This window comes from Gracilinanus agilis, chromosome 4, assembly GCF_016433145.1.
Source record: "Gracilinanus agilis isolate LMUSP501 chromosome 4, AgileGrace, whole genome shotgun sequence".
Taxonomy (NCBI): Eukaryota; Metazoa; Chordata; class Mammalia; order Didelphimorphia; family Didelphidae; genus Gracilinanus; species Gracilinanus agilis.
Window position 1 is genome coordinate 476986243 of NC_058133.1, and position 17664 is coordinate 477003906.

General features: G+C 43.3%; 2 protein-coding genes across 3 annotated transcripts; one reads left to right on the plus strand and one right to left on the minus strand.

The window, feature by feature from the left end:
• RIIAD1 (regulatory subunit of type II PKA R-subunit domain containing 1) lies at window positions 1-10762 on the plus strand. 2 transcript variants are annotated; one of them, XM_044676172.1, is made up of 5 exons: window positions 1-264; window positions 787-863; window positions 3753-3799; window positions 4862-4965; window positions 10581-10762. In XM_044676172.1, the coding sequence occupies exons 1-4, from the start codon at window positions 1-3 to the stop codon at window positions 4930-4932; spliced, it is 459 nt and encodes a 152-aa protein (XP_044532107.1). In that variant the 3' UTR covers window positions 4933-4965; window positions 10581-10762. The 2 variants fall into 2 exon arrangements, with proteins under 2 accessions (XP_044532107.1, XP_044532106.1); XM_044676171.1 differs by lacking the exon at window positions 10581-10762 and adding an exon at window positions 5812-5906.
• Window positions 8924-17313, minus strand: MRPL9 (mitochondrial ribosomal protein L9). Its single transcript, XM_044676170.1, has 7 exons — window positions 17151-17313; window positions 16800-16956; window positions 13108-13232; window positions 12815-12865; window positions 11487-11588; window positions 9644-9727; window positions 8924-9514 (listed from the first exon to the last, which is right to left on the minus strand). The coding sequence occupies exons 1-7, from the start codon at window positions 17259-17261 to the stop codon at window positions 9410-9412; spliced, it is 735 nt and encodes a 244-aa protein (XP_044532105.1). The 5' UTR covers window positions 17262-17313; the 3' UTR covers window positions 8924-9409.
• Between the last annotated feature and the right edge of the window lie 351 nt (window positions 17314-17664).

Genomic DNA, 17664 nt, shown 5'->3' on the forward strand with positions numbered 1-17664 from the left:
ATGTCGGACCCGGCGGCCTCCGAGCACCCGCCCTTCTCCACACCCGCGAGCCCGGGGACCAGCCACGAGCTTCCCCGCCTCAAGGTACTCCCCTCCGCCTCCGCCCCTCGGAGCCCCGCCCCCGGAGAGCTCCAGGAGGGGGCGGGGCCTCACGGGCGTCGTCATGGCAACCGCGACAAGATGGCTTCCCTGTACTCCGGGCTAGAGGGTCCCGACCCAGGAGCGCTGAGCCAAGAACAGCTCACGAAGCTGAGGGATTTCAAGGTGGGCGCAGTCCCAGCGTAGAGAGGGGGGTAAGGGAAGTAACGCGGACACTGTGTCTGTGGGGTTCAGAGGAGGGTGGGAGGCGGGGCCACGGCTCCTCTCCTAGCCCCTCTCCGTTGGAAGAGCAGCATTTGGTCGAGGGTGGAGACAGAGCCAGAGCCAGAGCTCCTCTCCCTTCCCCTCCCCCCCCCGCGCAGGTGGCCTGGAGTCGGTCAAGGGGCGGGGGCAGGACCAGAGTTCCTCCCTCCCCTCCATCCCCAAGCGTGTCGGGTGCCCAGGTTTGGTCCGGGGTCGGGGTCAGAGCTCCTCCTTTCTCCCTCCGCCACGCGCGTCAGGTGCCCGGGTTCGGTCCGGGGGGCGGGGCCAGAGCTCCTCCCTTGCCCCACCCCCCCCCGCAAGGTGCCCGATCTTAGTCGAGGGGCGGGGCCGGCCCTCCTCTCTCCCTCTTCCCCCCAACCCCTCAGCCGGGGCTCCCAGCAGGGGGGGTCCCCAAGTGTCCCATCGATCTCCTTTCCTGACCAGATCAACACGCGCATCGCTGACGAGAAGTACCTGCGCTCGCACAAGGAGGTGGGGCTGCTCCTGAGCGGCTTCTTCAGGTAGGTGACCCGGCCTCAAGACCCCGCGAGGCCCACGATGGCTGGGCTTCAGGCGCTCCGGTGCTCGGGAAGGGGGAGGGGGGCGGACGGGCATGGGCGGTCCCGGGAGCTCCTTCTCTCCCCCTCGCTCCCCCACGGTCCGCCCCTGGCTCTGCAGCCGCGGGAGCCAAGTTAATTTCTTCAGACAATTAGAGACAACTTTCCTACGATTCTGGTGATGTCCGGAGCCAGCATGGCTACATCGCTGACTGTGGGACCAGGCCTCACACTGCTTCGAGATGGATCGATCACCCATTCCCGACTCCCATTAGACCTTTCCACCTGGCGTTTGCCTGTTAGGGCCCGAACTGCCACAGAGAAGGAGCGGGATAGCAAACCCTCCTGGTGGTGAAGAGCAAAATGAAGACACTGAATGTGGCCACTTGGGTCTGATGCACAAGATGATGGATGGGAATGAGTGAATGAGGAGGGAGGGGGCAAGGGCTTTTTTCCATTTTTGCCTGAAAACTGAAATCGGGTTCTCTTCCCTAAGCCCCTTCGCCTCCCTTTCTTTACATTGATTCCTTCCTTTCAACCATTTTCTTAATTATTTGGGGCCCTGAAGGGGTAAAGAGAAACATTCAAATCTAACGATGTTACTCTGTAAATCGTATTCTTTTTTTTTAATCCAAGAAAAGGTCGCAGTTGTAGGCCAGAGGGGTTTGTGGAGTCACTGTCTATATTATCTGTTCACTGCTCCCACCACCACCAACCACCATTATCAGTTATGAGTAAAAAAAGGTTGGCTTTGTAATAATGCAATTAAAGTCAACCGTGATCCCCAAAGAGAGTGGAGACCTCTATTAAATACCTGAATTAAATCAACATTGATAATCCAGATCTTCAACAGTTAGACTATGTGGGGGGAATGGGAAAGGTGATGTAATAGTAATTGCATGTCAACTGAGGTTCTACTTGGCTTGAAGAATTTCCAGGAGGAGCTTGGATCATTGAGAATTGGCTGTATCTATAATTACATTAAAGATAACAGGATTCATACATGTCTGCCCAGTTGGCCCTGAGAAGTAGTGATGGTAGTTGCCATGGAGCAAAATTTTTGTCACTAGATGATTCCAATTTGCTCCCTCAAAGTTCTCCCAACTACATTCTTTTTGACCCATTCCATTCCCAATCTGCTTTCCTCTGTGGTTTTTACTATTTTACTAGGCAGTAAGAGAAGAAGGAAAGGGCATATTTAGGGTTTATTTGTTTTGTCTTTATGGCTGGGTGGCAACAGACTGAAACATTCAGCTTTTCATTTTTTTGGATGCTTCAGATAGCCCTGCTGAGAGAGAGCACACACTTTGCAGGGTTTGATTTTGTAGTATTTAGCTCCAGGATTGACCCAAGTCATGAAGTCACCGTGGTCTATGCTGGGGAAATGTCTTCCTACTTGGATCTTTCAAATCCTGCTGTTTTACTTACTATTTTATTCAGTCAGCCCTCTAGTATGTATTGGCATATATGTAAAACATATGCATATGCATATAAATACAGTAGACAGAATTTCAAACTTAGAGATAAAAGGAGGGAATTAACTTATTTTATGGAACTTAAAACTTCTGGTTTAATATGAGGTACACAATGTGTCAGATGGTAGTGTTCTGTCTCTTATTAGCCAAAAGGAAAGAGGAAGCAGAATTCATAGGGCTATGGAGTTAGGGAGTCCCCAGACATAAAAGTGCATTACTGGGCAGCTGGGTAGCTCAGTGGATTGAGAGCTGGGCCTAGAGACAGGAGGTCCTAGGTTCAAATCCAGCCTCGGACACTTCCCAGCTGTGTGACCCTGGGCAAGTCACTTGACCCCCGTTGCCTACCCTTACCAGTCTTTCACCTATAAGTCAATACACAGAAGTTAAGGGTTTAAAATTTAAAAAAAAAAGTGCATTACTGTAGTGTTGATTAAAATTAATATACAATAACTAAGTATTATATTTTATAAATTTTATTAATAATGACTAAAGTAAAAAAGCTAGAGTAGATAAGGTGCTAACCTGGCCTCGGTGGGGAGGAAGAGAGAGAAATGTGATTACACAAAATGGTGGAGCAATTAAAAGGAGTTCTGGGGAATGTAGTTCATTCCCACTTATACAGTAGTCAAGGTCTGAGAACAGGTGTGTGGTTCATGATTGAGGGTAAGTCTAACAACTGGGAAAATAATACAAAAGAAAAATGAACTGTTGGAACTCTCAGCTGATATAGCACCACATGTATTCCACAGTTGCCATTATAAAACAGGGTGGAAACCCATGGCAACCTTTCCCTCTTAGAGAACTTCAACCCAATCTATTGGAGGATTTTTTTACATCTCCAATTTTATAATGTCAATCAGTGAGAAAATGGGATTAATTTTAAATCAATCTGGCCTATTCCATAAGGTGAAGGGTAGTTCCATATGTTTCCTTTGAGAGCATAAGTTCTTTATCTTTAAAATAGGGGTATAGGGGCTATAAGAGGTCTGAGGATGGATTTTCAGAATGAATTCAGATGGGGAAAAATTATATCTTTACTCCAATATGATTGGTTTCCTTCGTAATTCTACGTACTTTATTTTAAAAACATGATTTGGCTCTCACGGCCAAAAGGGTTGCTGCCAGGACTGGCCAGTCGGGAGGTGGAGGCCAGATATGGCTCGAGAGCCATACGTTGCCGACCCCTGTTCTAGAGGCTCTATCTAGTACCCAAAGTTGAAGACACTTTTCTGACAAGGACTGATTAGGTTATAATCTAGTTGGAAGTAAAAGACTTCCATTGGTTATGCTGTGGATTAACCTGATTTCTCTTTATGATGAAACAAATGCCTGTTTTAAGTCCTTTTTTTTCCTTTCTTTGCCTTTTTATATTCTCCAGAGAAATGTTTTTGAAAAGGCCAGTGGATATCCAAGAATTTGCAGCAGGTGAGACTTATTTTTTGGTGTTTGATCAAATCAGGAAAAAAAAAAAAGATATTGCTGGTTTAGACTGACTGGTAGTCTCTGCAGTATGGGGTCTACTTAGTGGAACCCTAGAAAGTGATTCCCTTTCTTTCTTAGAATATAGTCAGGTGAGAAAGGAGGCATTAACTTTTCACGAGAGATGTCTGTTAAGTACTGCACTTTGGTGCTATTTGGTCCTATTTATGCCTTTGCATGTTCCCTGACCCCCTCCTCCCCCCCACTCCCGGTCCTGGGAGACTTGCTCCCACTTTGCCCCCACTTCTTCTAATCCTTTAGTTTTCCTTAGTTCAGTTTCTGCATCATACAGAAAGCTGAATCTGATACCTCAGATGCTAATACCCTATGCCTAGAAATTACTTTGTATTTAATTTTAGATACATATTGTTTTCAGGCAGAGGCGGCTTCTTTTTCTTTCTTTTCCTTAGAACCTGGCACTTAATATAGGGACTTATTAAACATTAGTCAAACCATCTCCATCTCTGGAAATCTTTGAGGGACGGAGCGTTTAACAGCTTGGTGGTATTTGGTTAGATAGTGGATTTCCTGGCCAGATGAACTCATTGGTCCCCTTCTAGCCTAAAGAATTTGTAGTAGGTCTCTTCAGACTTATTCAAGCAGATATAGCTTGATTCATGCCCTGCTATCTGTATAAAGTCTTCTTTTGTTGTCATCCTGAGATCTGGCTCTCCTCTGAAAGGATATTCTCAGAGAGGGTGTGAAATCTAAGATTCAGAAGCTGGCAAGCAGAGCTTGGACAAGAATAACTCTTGTTAATTGTATGGGCCAGAAATGGGCTAGGGAGCAGAAAAACTCAGATAATCCATCTTCAGAATGTTTCCTGTGCATCGGCAGGCAAATAAGCAAATATATTTGAGCCAAGGGAAGCTTGGTCTTTGGGGAAAGGGAACTCTTTTCCCTAAGAAATGTGATGTTGAGTTTAGACTGCCTCATCTTCTAACAGTGTAAACTGTCTGCATCTAATCCTTTTCATCTCCACTCAAATGTTTTTCCCCCTTTGCTCAGAGTATTTCACAGATCCAAGACTTCCCAAGAAGATACAAATGCAACTAATTGAACAAGAAAAGAACAGTTAGCAGAATTGTGATGTTCTGCTATTGGAAGCACAGGTGAGAGAATCTAGCTTTTGAAAGTTCCTCCACCTACTAAATCTTCTTTACTTTTTTGAAAAATATGCACTGTTATGTCCGGGGCCTAAAAGAATTTTGGCAGAAGACTCAGGTTTAAAGTAGTTGATATTCATTTTATTGAGATTATTGATATAGAAGAGAGCAAGAGGGAATCACTAAATGTGTTAGAAGGAAGAAGTGTTTCTTAATCTAGTGAGAGAGATGAAATAGAAGGCATGAATAATAGGTCTAGAGAAAGATAGCTTTGTTGAGTATCAAAGCTTGGAGAATTTTGCATTTTCTGTTTGATTATAGACTTCTGTCCACTTTTGTGCCTCCTTGGGGGAAAGGGTGGTGGTGCAGCTAAAGGGTTTTCTGGTTGCTTCTCTCCTCATTCAGTAGCAGTAGTTCTCCTACTGCCATCTTCTGGGTTGGTCTAGGATTCTTCATGGTACAAAGAATAAAAAGTGGCAGGAATTCCATTTCTTTGCAAACAAGATTATTTTCTGGTGCAAACACCAGTTTAGTTTTGCCATTGTGGCTGGCACTTGTTTTTAGTCCAGGGGATTTATGAAATAATGTTGACCTTTTTTGGGGGCAGCTAGGTGGTACAGTGTACCAGTATAGAGAATCAGGCTGGAGCTGGGAGGACCTGGGTTCAAATTTGGCCTTTCTATCTATGTGTCTCTGGGCAAGTCACCTATCCCTGATTGCTTAGCCCTTACCACTCTGTCTTAGTACTGATTCTAAGAGAAGAAAGTAAATGTTTTAAAAAGATCGACTTTTTTGGAGGAATGGGCAAAATCCACACTGCTAGGTATACCTAAACCTGTTCCTATTTCACAGGGTCATATCAAGATAAGAAATCTGCTCCATCATCATGGGTTCCTAAGTTACTCTGGACTTTGCCTCTTATGTTATAAAGCATTGCATTTAAACAAGATTTATTTCCCCTATTTTATTTCCCTGCAGTCTTCTTCCTCCTGAGCCCCTGTACTATTCCTGTTACTGAAAAGACTTTAGTAGCAGGTTAATTCATATCTCACTGCAGAATCTGAAATGACTCCCTTATTCTTGGGACCATTGTACCTTCTGCATATTCTGATTAACTCTTGGTCAGAATACACTGGATGTTTTTAGTGGGTGGGTGGGTGGGTGCAAAAATAAAAAGGGGCTGGGATTTATAGGGACATGGAACAAAGGCAAGTCAAGTGTGTACCAGTTTTGTCTTTTTATTGTTATCTCTCAGGAGATCTTCTCCTAATGGGGGTGATGATCAGCTCTTTTATCTCAAAAGAGGCAAGAATAGGAGGAAGTAGCCTAAAGTGGTGGGCAAAAGGCAGTGAGGCTAGATGTCAAGAAGCAACTTTCTTAGTGCTGAGTATTAGAAGACATGAAAAACAGCAGACAGTGGGAGGTCAGGCATTCTGTCCCTCACTGTCTTCAGGAATAGGACAGATACCAAAGCTATCTGATGACTTAGGTTCAGCCCTGCTAAGACTTTAGGATTAGAAATAGATCAACCTTTGGAGTCCAAGAAGTCAGGAAAGTCTTGTTTGTCTTACTCCGGCTTCCCAAATTCATCATGTTTAGTGGCTCTATTATATATAGAACCTCATACCCTCATCATCCATCAGTGTCACCATAGCAACATTCTAGAGTAGGAATTGTGGTTATAGTCAAAGAATTTTTGAAATGAAAAGGACCTTAGAAATCATAGGATCTTGGGTTTAAAAATGTAAGAGGCCCTTCAAGATCACCTGGTCCAACATTTTACATGTGAGAGTCCTGGAGCCCCGAGAGGTGAAGAACCTTGGGTCAAAGTTACACAGGAATCAGAAGATGGTAAAGCTGGGTCTCACCCTAGGATCTAATGCCTTGGAAGTTCAGAGCTTTTCCCATCGTCACATACCATTCTATGTCTGTGTTATCTTTTATTCTTTTTCCTGGTCCTGTCACTTGTATCATCATGGAAGGAAGCAAAGTGGGGCACTCAGAACCACCCAAAATTAAACTATGACCCTCTGGGTTTGGGGTAGCAAGCATTTTGATCATGTCACAGCCATAACTATAACAGCCATGGCATCTCTTCACAGTAGGGGGGAGTAGCAGAATGCCTAGAGAAGTGAGACAAAGCTCCAGTCTTCAAATAACACACCAGTGCTGCTCACTTGTCACATAGACTGTTTGGCTCCTACCCTTAAGTTTAGACTGTGTCAGGAGGCCAAGACAGGCAGACATGTAGTGTTTGTCAGTACAATGATAAAGATGAGGCAGTGTGGCATTGTGCAAATGGTGCCAGATTTGTAAGAAGAGGACTGTGGCACTGCCATTCTTGTGGGACTCAGTTTGCTCATCTGTAAAATGAAGGGCTTGGACAAGATGACCTCTTATGTCCTTTTTGGCTCAAAATCTGTGAATCTATGTGAATACCCAGGTACATATATGTTTAAATAGCATGTGATAAGAGTTCATATTATGAGAGGAAAACTTCAGATATGGGGACTTCTGTGGAGGTGAGGTTAGTTTCTACTTTAAATGCCTGAATTTCCATACAGTTATTCAAAATTTTCAGTTTCTTTGTTTTAAAATGCTTTTATCTCCTTGAAAATTTATCAGGGGCTTTCTGAAAAGTCTCATTGGAATAATCAGTATACTCCAAGGCCCTGGATTAGCTTCTACAAATGTGGGGTACACTTAAAGCTTCTTTTTTCTGCCCCTTTCACTCCCACAAATGGGAAAGACTTCCTAATCTTACCAATTAAGGGTGGAGAGGGTAAGCCCCTGCTGCTCTCTACTGGCCTGGGTCTGTATGTAGCCAAATGAAAGGAATCGGGATAAAGAGGAGCTGAATTTAGTAGTAGTGAATTACCATCCTTCCTTGGCTGTATCCAGGCAGAACTGTGCTACCCCTATCTCAGACATAACTGATCGCTTTAGAACCAGTGACTGAAGGACTGTGTGAGTGACTTTTTTTTATTCCTCTGGATAATAATGAAGTTCTGATTATTACAGAAATCCAGAGTAGACAGGACTTGGGCAGGCCATCTATCCTTAACAAGTAGTCATTCTGCTTTTGCTCAAAGATCTCTCAGATTTGATGGTGTATCCTGCACCACTTCAGAGAGTTCTAATCAACTGAAGTTTTCCCTAACAGAATCTTTCTGAAGTTTCAGCTCCATATTTCTAGTTCTGCCCCTGAAATCCATTCTGGAACCAGGATAATTATTCTCCCACGTGATAGCCTCCCAATTCTTAAAAACAACCATGCCACAGTATCACAGATTTATAGATAGAGAGGACCACTGTGAAGTATCAGATAATGACGGGAGTAGGATTAAATGATTTCTTCCTTTTCCAAACTGGGCTACCTCACAATGCACTTAAAAATGACCTTGGCATAATCCATCAGTCTTAATGGATAGCCTTTCTCTTGCTAATGGGCCCTATGCTCACGCAGGATCATCTCCTCCCCTTAACTTCCATTAAAAGTGAGTTAATGACTCTTTTGGCCCCTATTCCAGAATCTCCTAGCCACCAGTTCCTATACATTTTAAGTACTAGAGTAAAGGCAGCCCTTCCTTTCTAAACCTTTACTCTTTTTATTCTAACAACTGCCATAAAACTTCTGTCTTCAGGCAGATGCAGATTTTTTTGTAGTTACAGATGAAGTTATATACGTAAGTAATAGTACCTTTGCCTGACACTAAGCTTATCTATAGGATTTTTTTAAACCTCAGACTCATTGCTATTACCAGAAAACGAAATGGAGAAGTTAACTATTCCTTTCATCAGATTGGCCAAGAACAACTTGCCCATGGAGAGCTGCAATATATGGGAATAGCCTCATTTGCTTTTTCCTTCACTATCTAGAGTCAAAATTTAGTACCTTGAGAATCTGGCTCAAGTATTCTTATTTCCATGTCCCATCCCCAAGTAATCACACCTACAGAGGGCACATAGTACAATCTTTTTATTGATGCTCATGATGCAGATGGTTGGCATGGCCCACAATGAATTGACAGATCCCAGGGAAGCTAGTTAGGACTTCCATTTATTTCATTCAGATGGGCTCAGTCTGACTCCAGTTTGAAAGATACCCCATGACAAAAAAATCTCTTGTGACAAAGCTGGGTCTGAGAAAACTATCACTGACTCCGGTGCAGTGCTTCCTAACTAGGTCTGCAGTAAGGACAGTGGGTGGAAAGTGGACGGGTACTGGCAGTGTCCATCATACTATTAGCAAACACAGGGGACAGTGATGTAGCATTCTCTCTGATGCCCTGAGACCCTTAAGACCCCAAATGAAGGTCACAATAGGGGAAGCAAGATCAAGTGTCGATCTATATTCATTCCACTAATTCCAGAGCAGGAGGCCCAAGGTTAGCTGGTTGCCTTAGGTGGAGAGAATAGTTCAGGGAGTCAGGGAGCTTGTAGGGATCATTTACTTGGCAGCTTGCTTGGCTAACCAATGCTTGTATCTCTTGGTCTTGGGCTTCTCAAAATTCACCACAGACATAGGGACCCTCACGGTGTCAAGCCCATTCACCTACAGACAAATAAGACAGGGCATCCAGGGATTGGAAATGACACCATTCCAACATACCATTTAGCAATAACTCTTCGATTTGGATTTCAATTAAAATAAGAAAAAGAATTCAAACAAGGCGGAACTCACCGTCACTTCACACCAGTACTCGCCCCACCTTGTGATTGGTTCTTCAGGTAGCTTTAAGGCATGTGGGGATACCACCACTCCAAGCTGCAGGACAACATCCAGTCTCATTGCTAATGTTATGGTATACATAAAGCCCATCAGAAGACTGCCGTTAGAAAAAACCCTCACAAAATGAGTTCTAAAATATTTCAGTCTTGTTCAGTCTTCCACTCTTGTGCAAAGATTTGATAAAAGCTAATATTGCTATAGTTTCAATTTCCCCAAAAGAGAAAAGCAAAGAAACAGAAGCAAAAATACCATTTCAATCTTAGATTCAGATAGAAAGGATCTTAAGAGGTCCAACATCTTCATTTTACAATAAGGAAACAGTCTGAGGCAGGGCAAGTAATTTGCCAGAGGCCACCTGGAGACCCAAGGTTTGATTCTAGGTCCTTTGGTTCCATGTCCAAAGCACTGTATGTCTCAGCACTTTAATATATAACAGATCATAATAACAGACCATAACAGCAGCTTGTTTCCTACAGTGACTGAAATCAAAGTCACTCTCCATTAATCCTAACTTGTATGAAAAATGAGGGTAGGCTCTAACCAGTGCTGTTTTTTCAGTACTTATGAACTGTGGAGGGAAGGGCCTTTTGTGCAGCATTCGGCACAACCAAATCCAATGTTTTTTGTTCTTTTTAATAATCAGCCCAAAGTAAATAGATTGGGGAAATCTTGCATCTTCTCCATCTTTCAGGCAATTACATGATGTTATACTATGGAATATCATTTCCAAATGCCTGCTTCGCTTATACAGGCAGTTAACAGTGGGACTCAAACCCAGGTCTCCTGATTCCAAGGCTAATTCTTTTTCTCACTCGACATCTTTGCTTCATTTGTTAACAATGAACCTGATGAGTGTGCCACTGTTTTCTCATTTTTCTCTCTTATCTAGGAAATGAATGAATGAAAACCTGTTCTGCCCTCTGTACCTCCAAACCTGACTAGTGCCAATTCTGAGGTCTAGAACCTAAGGAATGCTAAATATATATACCACCCTTTCCCTCATCTTTATTTGAATAACAGCTTGCCCACTTCTTCCTCTGGTGCAAAGGTATAAAAGGGGAAAATGGGAAAGATTATGAGTTGGACTGGATATTTAAAGTTTGGTTGCCAGGAATCAATTACTCAATTCCAAAATAACAGACCCAAGTCAGGATGACTTTTATGGTGGTTTATTTAAAATTAGGAAGGTTGAAGGTAGGGAAAATGAGAGAAACTCTGGCCTGGACTGGAGGCCCGAACCAGGGAGGGCTTCAGAGGCCCCAGCAGAGGTGGCACAGAGGTTAATTAAACAATTAACTTCTAGGCTTGAGGCTTCTAGCCACAAGGCCTCCTCCAAGATAAGAGGCCTCTTAAGGCTAGGGCCTCCAGAGATGCCAAGGGGAAAAATGGAAAGAGAGTCAGCCTAACTTACCCACGTGACAATTCAAGGGGAAGCAGTCTGAGGTCTCACCCCAGCTCCTCCAATGCCAAGTTCAGAAGGCCCCTCACAGAAAGTTACCATCATATTTAAAATATAGCAGTTTTTGTCACTTCCTGCGTCCACCTCCAGTTTTACGTAGACAAATGGCAGCCTCAACACTGTTTCAGACTGCCCAGGGGGCAGTCATTTGTTTTTGATTTGGCACTTACTATCCCATGTGGGTCACAGACCTCCCCCTCCCCACTTAATTCTAAGTTGGGTGGGGTGACATTATTCCGGGCGGCTAAAGTCTAAAGAACGAATGAGGGCGAGTTAATTCCATTTACACAAAGGTCTACCATGAAGGCTTCCCAACAAATGGGATAAAATACTCACATTTCTGAGGAACTGGCGGCAAACGATTTCAGGATTCAGCTCCCACTTGACATTATTCTTCATTCCTACTTCCAGGTGGCATTTTTTCAGGAATTTCACTGTCTGAGAGGCAGTGGATAGGTTAGGAATGGGTTTAGAAAAGTGGTAGTCACAGCAGGGAGTCCTGGATTAAATAATTTAGGGAGGAAGTACAATTTATGTGTCTCAGCCAAGAGAGGATAAACAAGTTAGAAAGGTGTCTTAAACTGATGATCCTAAGACTAATTCAGCTTTTCTGACATGACAGAAGGAATGGCTTAACATTACTATTACATGGGAAAGCTACTCTATACCTAGGAATACATCCTTCCTGGATAAAGTTCAAATTCCTTGGCTTGAAATTCAAGGTCCTTCATAATCTAGCTCTACCATCTGCTTATTTCTCACAAGTCTCCTACAAATAGGTTTGGTTTTCAGAAAACAAGTGTTGAAAATGATTTCTATAAGTAAAAACAAAATAAAAGGAATAGGCCTATTTAAAAAAAGGTACACATACATTCCCAATACAAACAAGACTGGAATCAATGGGGTTATTCCAACTGACAGCACAAATTCAAATACTTTTATCTCAGTATCAAATGAAAACTCTACTGTTCAGCATTTAAAGCTATTTAGCATGATCCCTCACATATATTAGGCACTTGATAAATCTCAATAAAATTTAAATAAATGCTTAATTAAAAAATATATTTGATTCTACTCATGAGTCCACCTGCTTTACACTTGCTCATCATTTTCTTTACCCTCTTGTCTGTCCAACTTCTCCAAAGCAAATTTCATCACCTCATGAAATTAACTTTCCCTGATCTCCCCAAATCCACAGTGACCTCCATCTTCTCTGGTCTTCCACAATATTCTTTGATCTGCATTACTATGTATTTTGGTTTATACTTAATGCACTTATCATTAATGGCTTTTTGGGATATACCACCTGCCCCATGTTTGTTTTATACTTCCCAAGACTGTTGTGAGGATCAAACAAGATAATTGTAGAACACAAAGCATAGTACCTCACCAAAAATGGGCACTAAAAATGCTACTTATAATAAAAATAGCTCCTTGAGAACAATGACTAACTTCTGTTTTCTCATCTTTCTCCAAAGGATCTAGCTAACACTATTATTTAATCAATGACACCTTGATGGTAGATCTACAAACTGGGTTGCTGCTACCTCTTTCTGTTTCTACTCCATTTCTCACACTGCCCAAGTCCCCAACTACATATCACTCCTTCTAGTTCGTGATTATTAGGACTTGGGGTGAATGCCAACTGATGGATCCCTACTTACCATCACACCAGTCTTGGTCTGGAGCTTCTCCAGCTTCCCTTCCTGCCGCAACTAGATGAGACAAAGACCCATGGAGAGGGGGGAAAAGAAAAGAGTATAGTAGTAAATATTTTCCTCTTACTTGAAGTGGCAATACGGTTTGAACTTCCAGAACTCCTTTCTTTCTTTCAGTTCTAAGTTTTCAAAATGACTCTCAAAAGTGAATGAGGCAACTATTCTCCTTCCAGAAAGATCCTAAGGGTTTTCTCTAACCTCTGCTTCCCTTGCCCCTGCATCAGCCTGGTAGGACTCACCAGGTTCTCTGCCTCAAATATCTTCTTGTTCTCTGGAGATGGGTACACAGCAAGACCCTGAGGAAGCAGTTTATTCCGGCCCAGTGACTTCTTCACTGTGACAGTGTCACCTCTGATTCCAAGGTCTGCCAAAGGGAACAACATAAACACTAAATATATCATAACTCAAAAAAAAGAAAAGAGAACTAAAGAAATTTCTTTAATTTGAAGCTGATCTCAGAAGCGGGAAAATATAAGCATAGGTTGACTGAGTGTATCATTTGGCTTCATTATGAATACTTTTCAATGTGATGTTCTCTACACAGGTGTCTCCCTATTGAAAAATTCAGATATTTCTATTTTTCTAAGATTACTGGATTTGGAATTGGGAAGTCCCGAGTGTGAGTCTCAGCTTTGCTACTTAAAAAATATGTGTTAGTAGCCTTGGGCAAGTCATTTAATCTCTCTGAGAGCCTTAGTTTCCTCATGTATAAAGTGGGGATAATATCTAGACACTAGGTCTAGCTCTCAATTCATTGAGCCACTTAGCTGCCCCAGGAAAAGAGTTTTCAAAGCTTTTTTCTTCCCAGTAGCCCAGTGAAATAGAGGTATATTAACACCTCAATTTTGCAGTTAAGGAAACTGACCTCTGAAATCCCTTTTAGTTCTAAAAATATAATCCTGCAAAGCTAAAAAATGTTAAACACCTTGTTCAGAGTAAATAAAAGAATTGCAGAAATTCAGATATAGAAGGAAGAACTTTAAAGGTTACCCACCTAGTTCAACAGATACCTGACTTTCATCTTCTCCATAGAACCAACATGTAATCAACCCACCTTCTCAAGTAGAGAGAAACCCATGCCCACATCTCCTGAGGCAGCTTGGGCCATCTCTGATTGGCTCATTAATAGTTTTCCTTTCCACTGAGCCTAATAAGCCTAACTTCTAATTCCAAGCTTGGGGACCAAGAGAGAACAAACCTTTCACAACATAATCAGTGATCATTTATTAAGTGTCTACTATGTACCTATGCTAGGCCTTTGGCATGAAAGACAACAACGAAATGGTTCTTGCCCTCAAGAAGCTTGTTATTCTGGAAGAAACATCTATAGATATGAAGACAAAAATAAATATGTAACCAAAAAAGAATATAATTAAATTTGACGGAAATGAAACTAATAAACAAGCATTAAATGTAAATCCTACAGTTGGGTTAAAAAATCAGCTTTGAGATAGAGGATGACTAATCTACAAGCCTTTGTTTAGCATTTCTGTGCTCTATTTTTATACTCAATTTAATTCAATGCTACAAACCTACTATAAGTTATCATGATAGGTACTGATTAAGAATAAAAAGATAGATATAATGTAGAACTTGTTCTCAAGGACCCTCCGATCTAATAAGATTCAAACTGGGGATATAGGGAAAGGCAAAATGAACCGTCTTTAAGAAGCTCCTATTCTAATAGAGGAGAGAGCATGTAAAGAACTAGATACATGTAAGATATCAACAGATCCAATGAAAAGTAACCTTACAAGGGAAGTCATTAATAGCTGAGGAGACCAGGAAAGGCCTCTTGTAGGTAAGATTTGACCTGAGTCTTGAGGAAAGTGTGGGAAACTAAGAGGCAACATTAAGAAGGGAAGACATTTCTATACATGAGAGGGACACTGGGTGCAAAGGCAGAGATGGAGAGATGGAGTAATGTGTGAGAGAAGAAAAAGTCAATGTATCTGGTCTGCATGGTGAGGGGGAGGGGGAAGTATAGGTTAGAAATGGAAAGGCAGGAAGGGGTCAGGTTATGAAGAAAGCAGTAGGACAGGTGAAAGGTAGTAAGGGCAGAACTAAGGTGATGGCTATTAAGCATGGAGTGAAAAGATGTATAAGAGAGATGATGTGAGGGCAAAAATGCCCAGAATTAGGCAATGTGTTGGATATGTGGGGTGAGTAAGGAGAATCGAAGATGACAGTGTCTCAAGTCTGGGTGACTGGAAGGATGGTGATGCCTTTGATAGTAACAGGAAAGTTCACAAGAAGGGTTTGTGGGGAAAAAAGTGAGTTTGGATGTGCTAAGTTTTCGAGGTCTAAGGGACATTCAGTTTAAGGTAACCAAAAGATAGTTTAACTGGAAAGTATGGGGGTTTTCATGGGGTTACAAGCTCAACAATATGATAGCTAAAAAGAAAACATGATTTTTGGTTGCATTAAGGGAAGCCAGAACACAGGAGTTTATAGTCTAGCTGGTGAAACCATATTTAGATAAATTTGTTCAGATGTGGGAACAATATTGTAGGAAGGACACTGATCACTAATATGAGTACAGACTACAGAGATGGAGGACTAAAATGTAAAAGGCCTGGGGGTCCTACCAAACAAGGGCCAGTTAAAGGAGTGGGGTGTTTAAACTAGAGAAACTTAGGAGTAGATGTGATATCTTCACTCATGAGAAGGGTTATCACATAGAAAAAAAGCTATAAAGCAGTGGTTCCCAAACTTTTTTGGCCTACCACCCCCTTTCCAGAAAAAAATATTACTTAGTGCCCCCTGTCACATACTCTCACTGCACCCTTACAGTTACTCAGCGCCCCTAAATGCACCTGTGGCCATCACCGCACCCCTGGATGGCTGCAGCACCCACCAGGGGGTGGTGGTGCCCACTTTGGGAATTGCTATAAAAGAACAAAGATTTTTTTGGGTCTGTTGGGGTATGCCCAAGGCAAAAAAATCTCTGCCTCTTCACCAGCTGATTTTACTTTCTTACAGATATCTCTCGTGCTATTTTCAAAGTTTTAAAAAAGTTCATGTGGGTCACATAAAAGGAAAATCCAGAGGCGATTCTGAGTGAAGTCAGAAATTTATAACCACTAAAAACAACTATTAAGTTGGAAGAAAATCTTGGCTAAGGATAGTAAAACTTCAGTGCCTTATCCATAGAATCTCTAATGGAGGTTCTGTGGGATATTTGTCCTGGAACCCCAATTTCAAGCTCAGGTAAACAACGGATACTGTTGTTATTCAGTCATGTCTGCCTCTTCATGACCCCATGGGCTATGGCTATATGACTATGGGGTTTTCTTGGAAAGGATATTGAAATGGTTTGCCATTTTCTTCTCCAGTTGACCCTTGCCAGGGGATCTGTAAAAGTGACTTGTCCAGAGTCACACAGATAGGCCATATCCAAGACTAGATTTGAACTCAGGCCTAACAACTCCAGAGCCACAGCTGCCTCTACAACAACTGGATACAACCACATTTTATTTTAAGGAATGGGATAACCTTGAGGGAGTGAGTGTATAGGACAATGCCAGGAAGAAGATAATACTGCTCTCTTCAACCTACCTCTACCCCATTAACCAGTCCTGTTCACCTGAGGATTCTAAAAGACTTCAGGAATTAACTTTCCCCCTTCAATTTATCAGAGTTGAGGGCACAGAGAAAACTCAAATTTGCTTCTTGTGAGGTGTGTGAAAGGTAAAAAGCAGACGTCAGAAGCTGTGGCCTAAGGGAAATCTTTGGTTTTATTTAGAAATACCACATAAATGTCCTTGTGTACCTCATGACCTAAGGATTCGAGCCTGGATGGCTGGTCAGTGGTGAGCCCTGAGGCCGGGGAAGGCTGAAGCCTCCCTGGGCAGACCTGGTTGGTGGGCAGGTGGCGTTGCTCAGGAAGGAATAACTCCCCCGGCCCCCCTCCCCAGCCTGGGCCACTTACTTTCCACTGTCTTCGTGAGGATGAGCTCCATCGTACCCTGCGGTTTGTGCTGAGTGTCCTCCACCAACCGGTAGACTCGGTGTCGCCGGCGCAGTTGCGGCTTCCGGCCCTCGGCTGCCAGGGGCACCTTCCACCAGCGCTCCACGATCACTGTATTCTAGTCCGACACGAATACAGAGGAGGGGTCAGTTTGCCCCGTCGGGCCCAGCGGGAACCCCTCAGCCCACTCTCCCCGGGGACCTCGATTTGTCAATCAATCAACAGGCCCTCCCGAAGACCAGAGCCCGTGGCTCGCCGGAGAACCCTCCGCCCTCCCCTGCCGCCTCCAGGGCAGGCCCTCGGACCCCATACCCGGCTGTGAGAGAGGCTAAGACTGCGCTCCAGGCTGGGAGTGCCGGCTCCCAGCTGGGGCAGCAGCCGCTGGGCTGCAATCAGCAGCCCCCGAGCCGCGGGAAGCGACATAGCCTGGGAGACCGAAATGTGAAGGGCCCAAGCGACTGGGAGAGAGAAAGGACCCCAGCGTGGACCAGAAAGGCTGCCGAGACGTGCCTGAGTCAGAACGTACTGCGCTTGCGCACGCGAGAGCAGGCGGTCGGGCAAGTCTCCTTTGGGTTTCTGACTGGAAAGGTCCTTGGGAAGCGCGTAGCCGAATCTCTAAACGAGAGCCGGAAAAGTAGAATGGTTAACGTTGTCCGATGTTTACTGGTCAAGCTTCGCGTCTGAGGAAATTTTCCGTTAGACGTCAATCCGCCTCACAGCGCAGTTTGTACAGAGTTGTTTGGGGCCCACGATTTTAACAAAAATTTAAAAAGCAGCCTGATTTAGCCGTAAAGCAATCTCAGACCAAGTAGGAGAGCTGGATTCT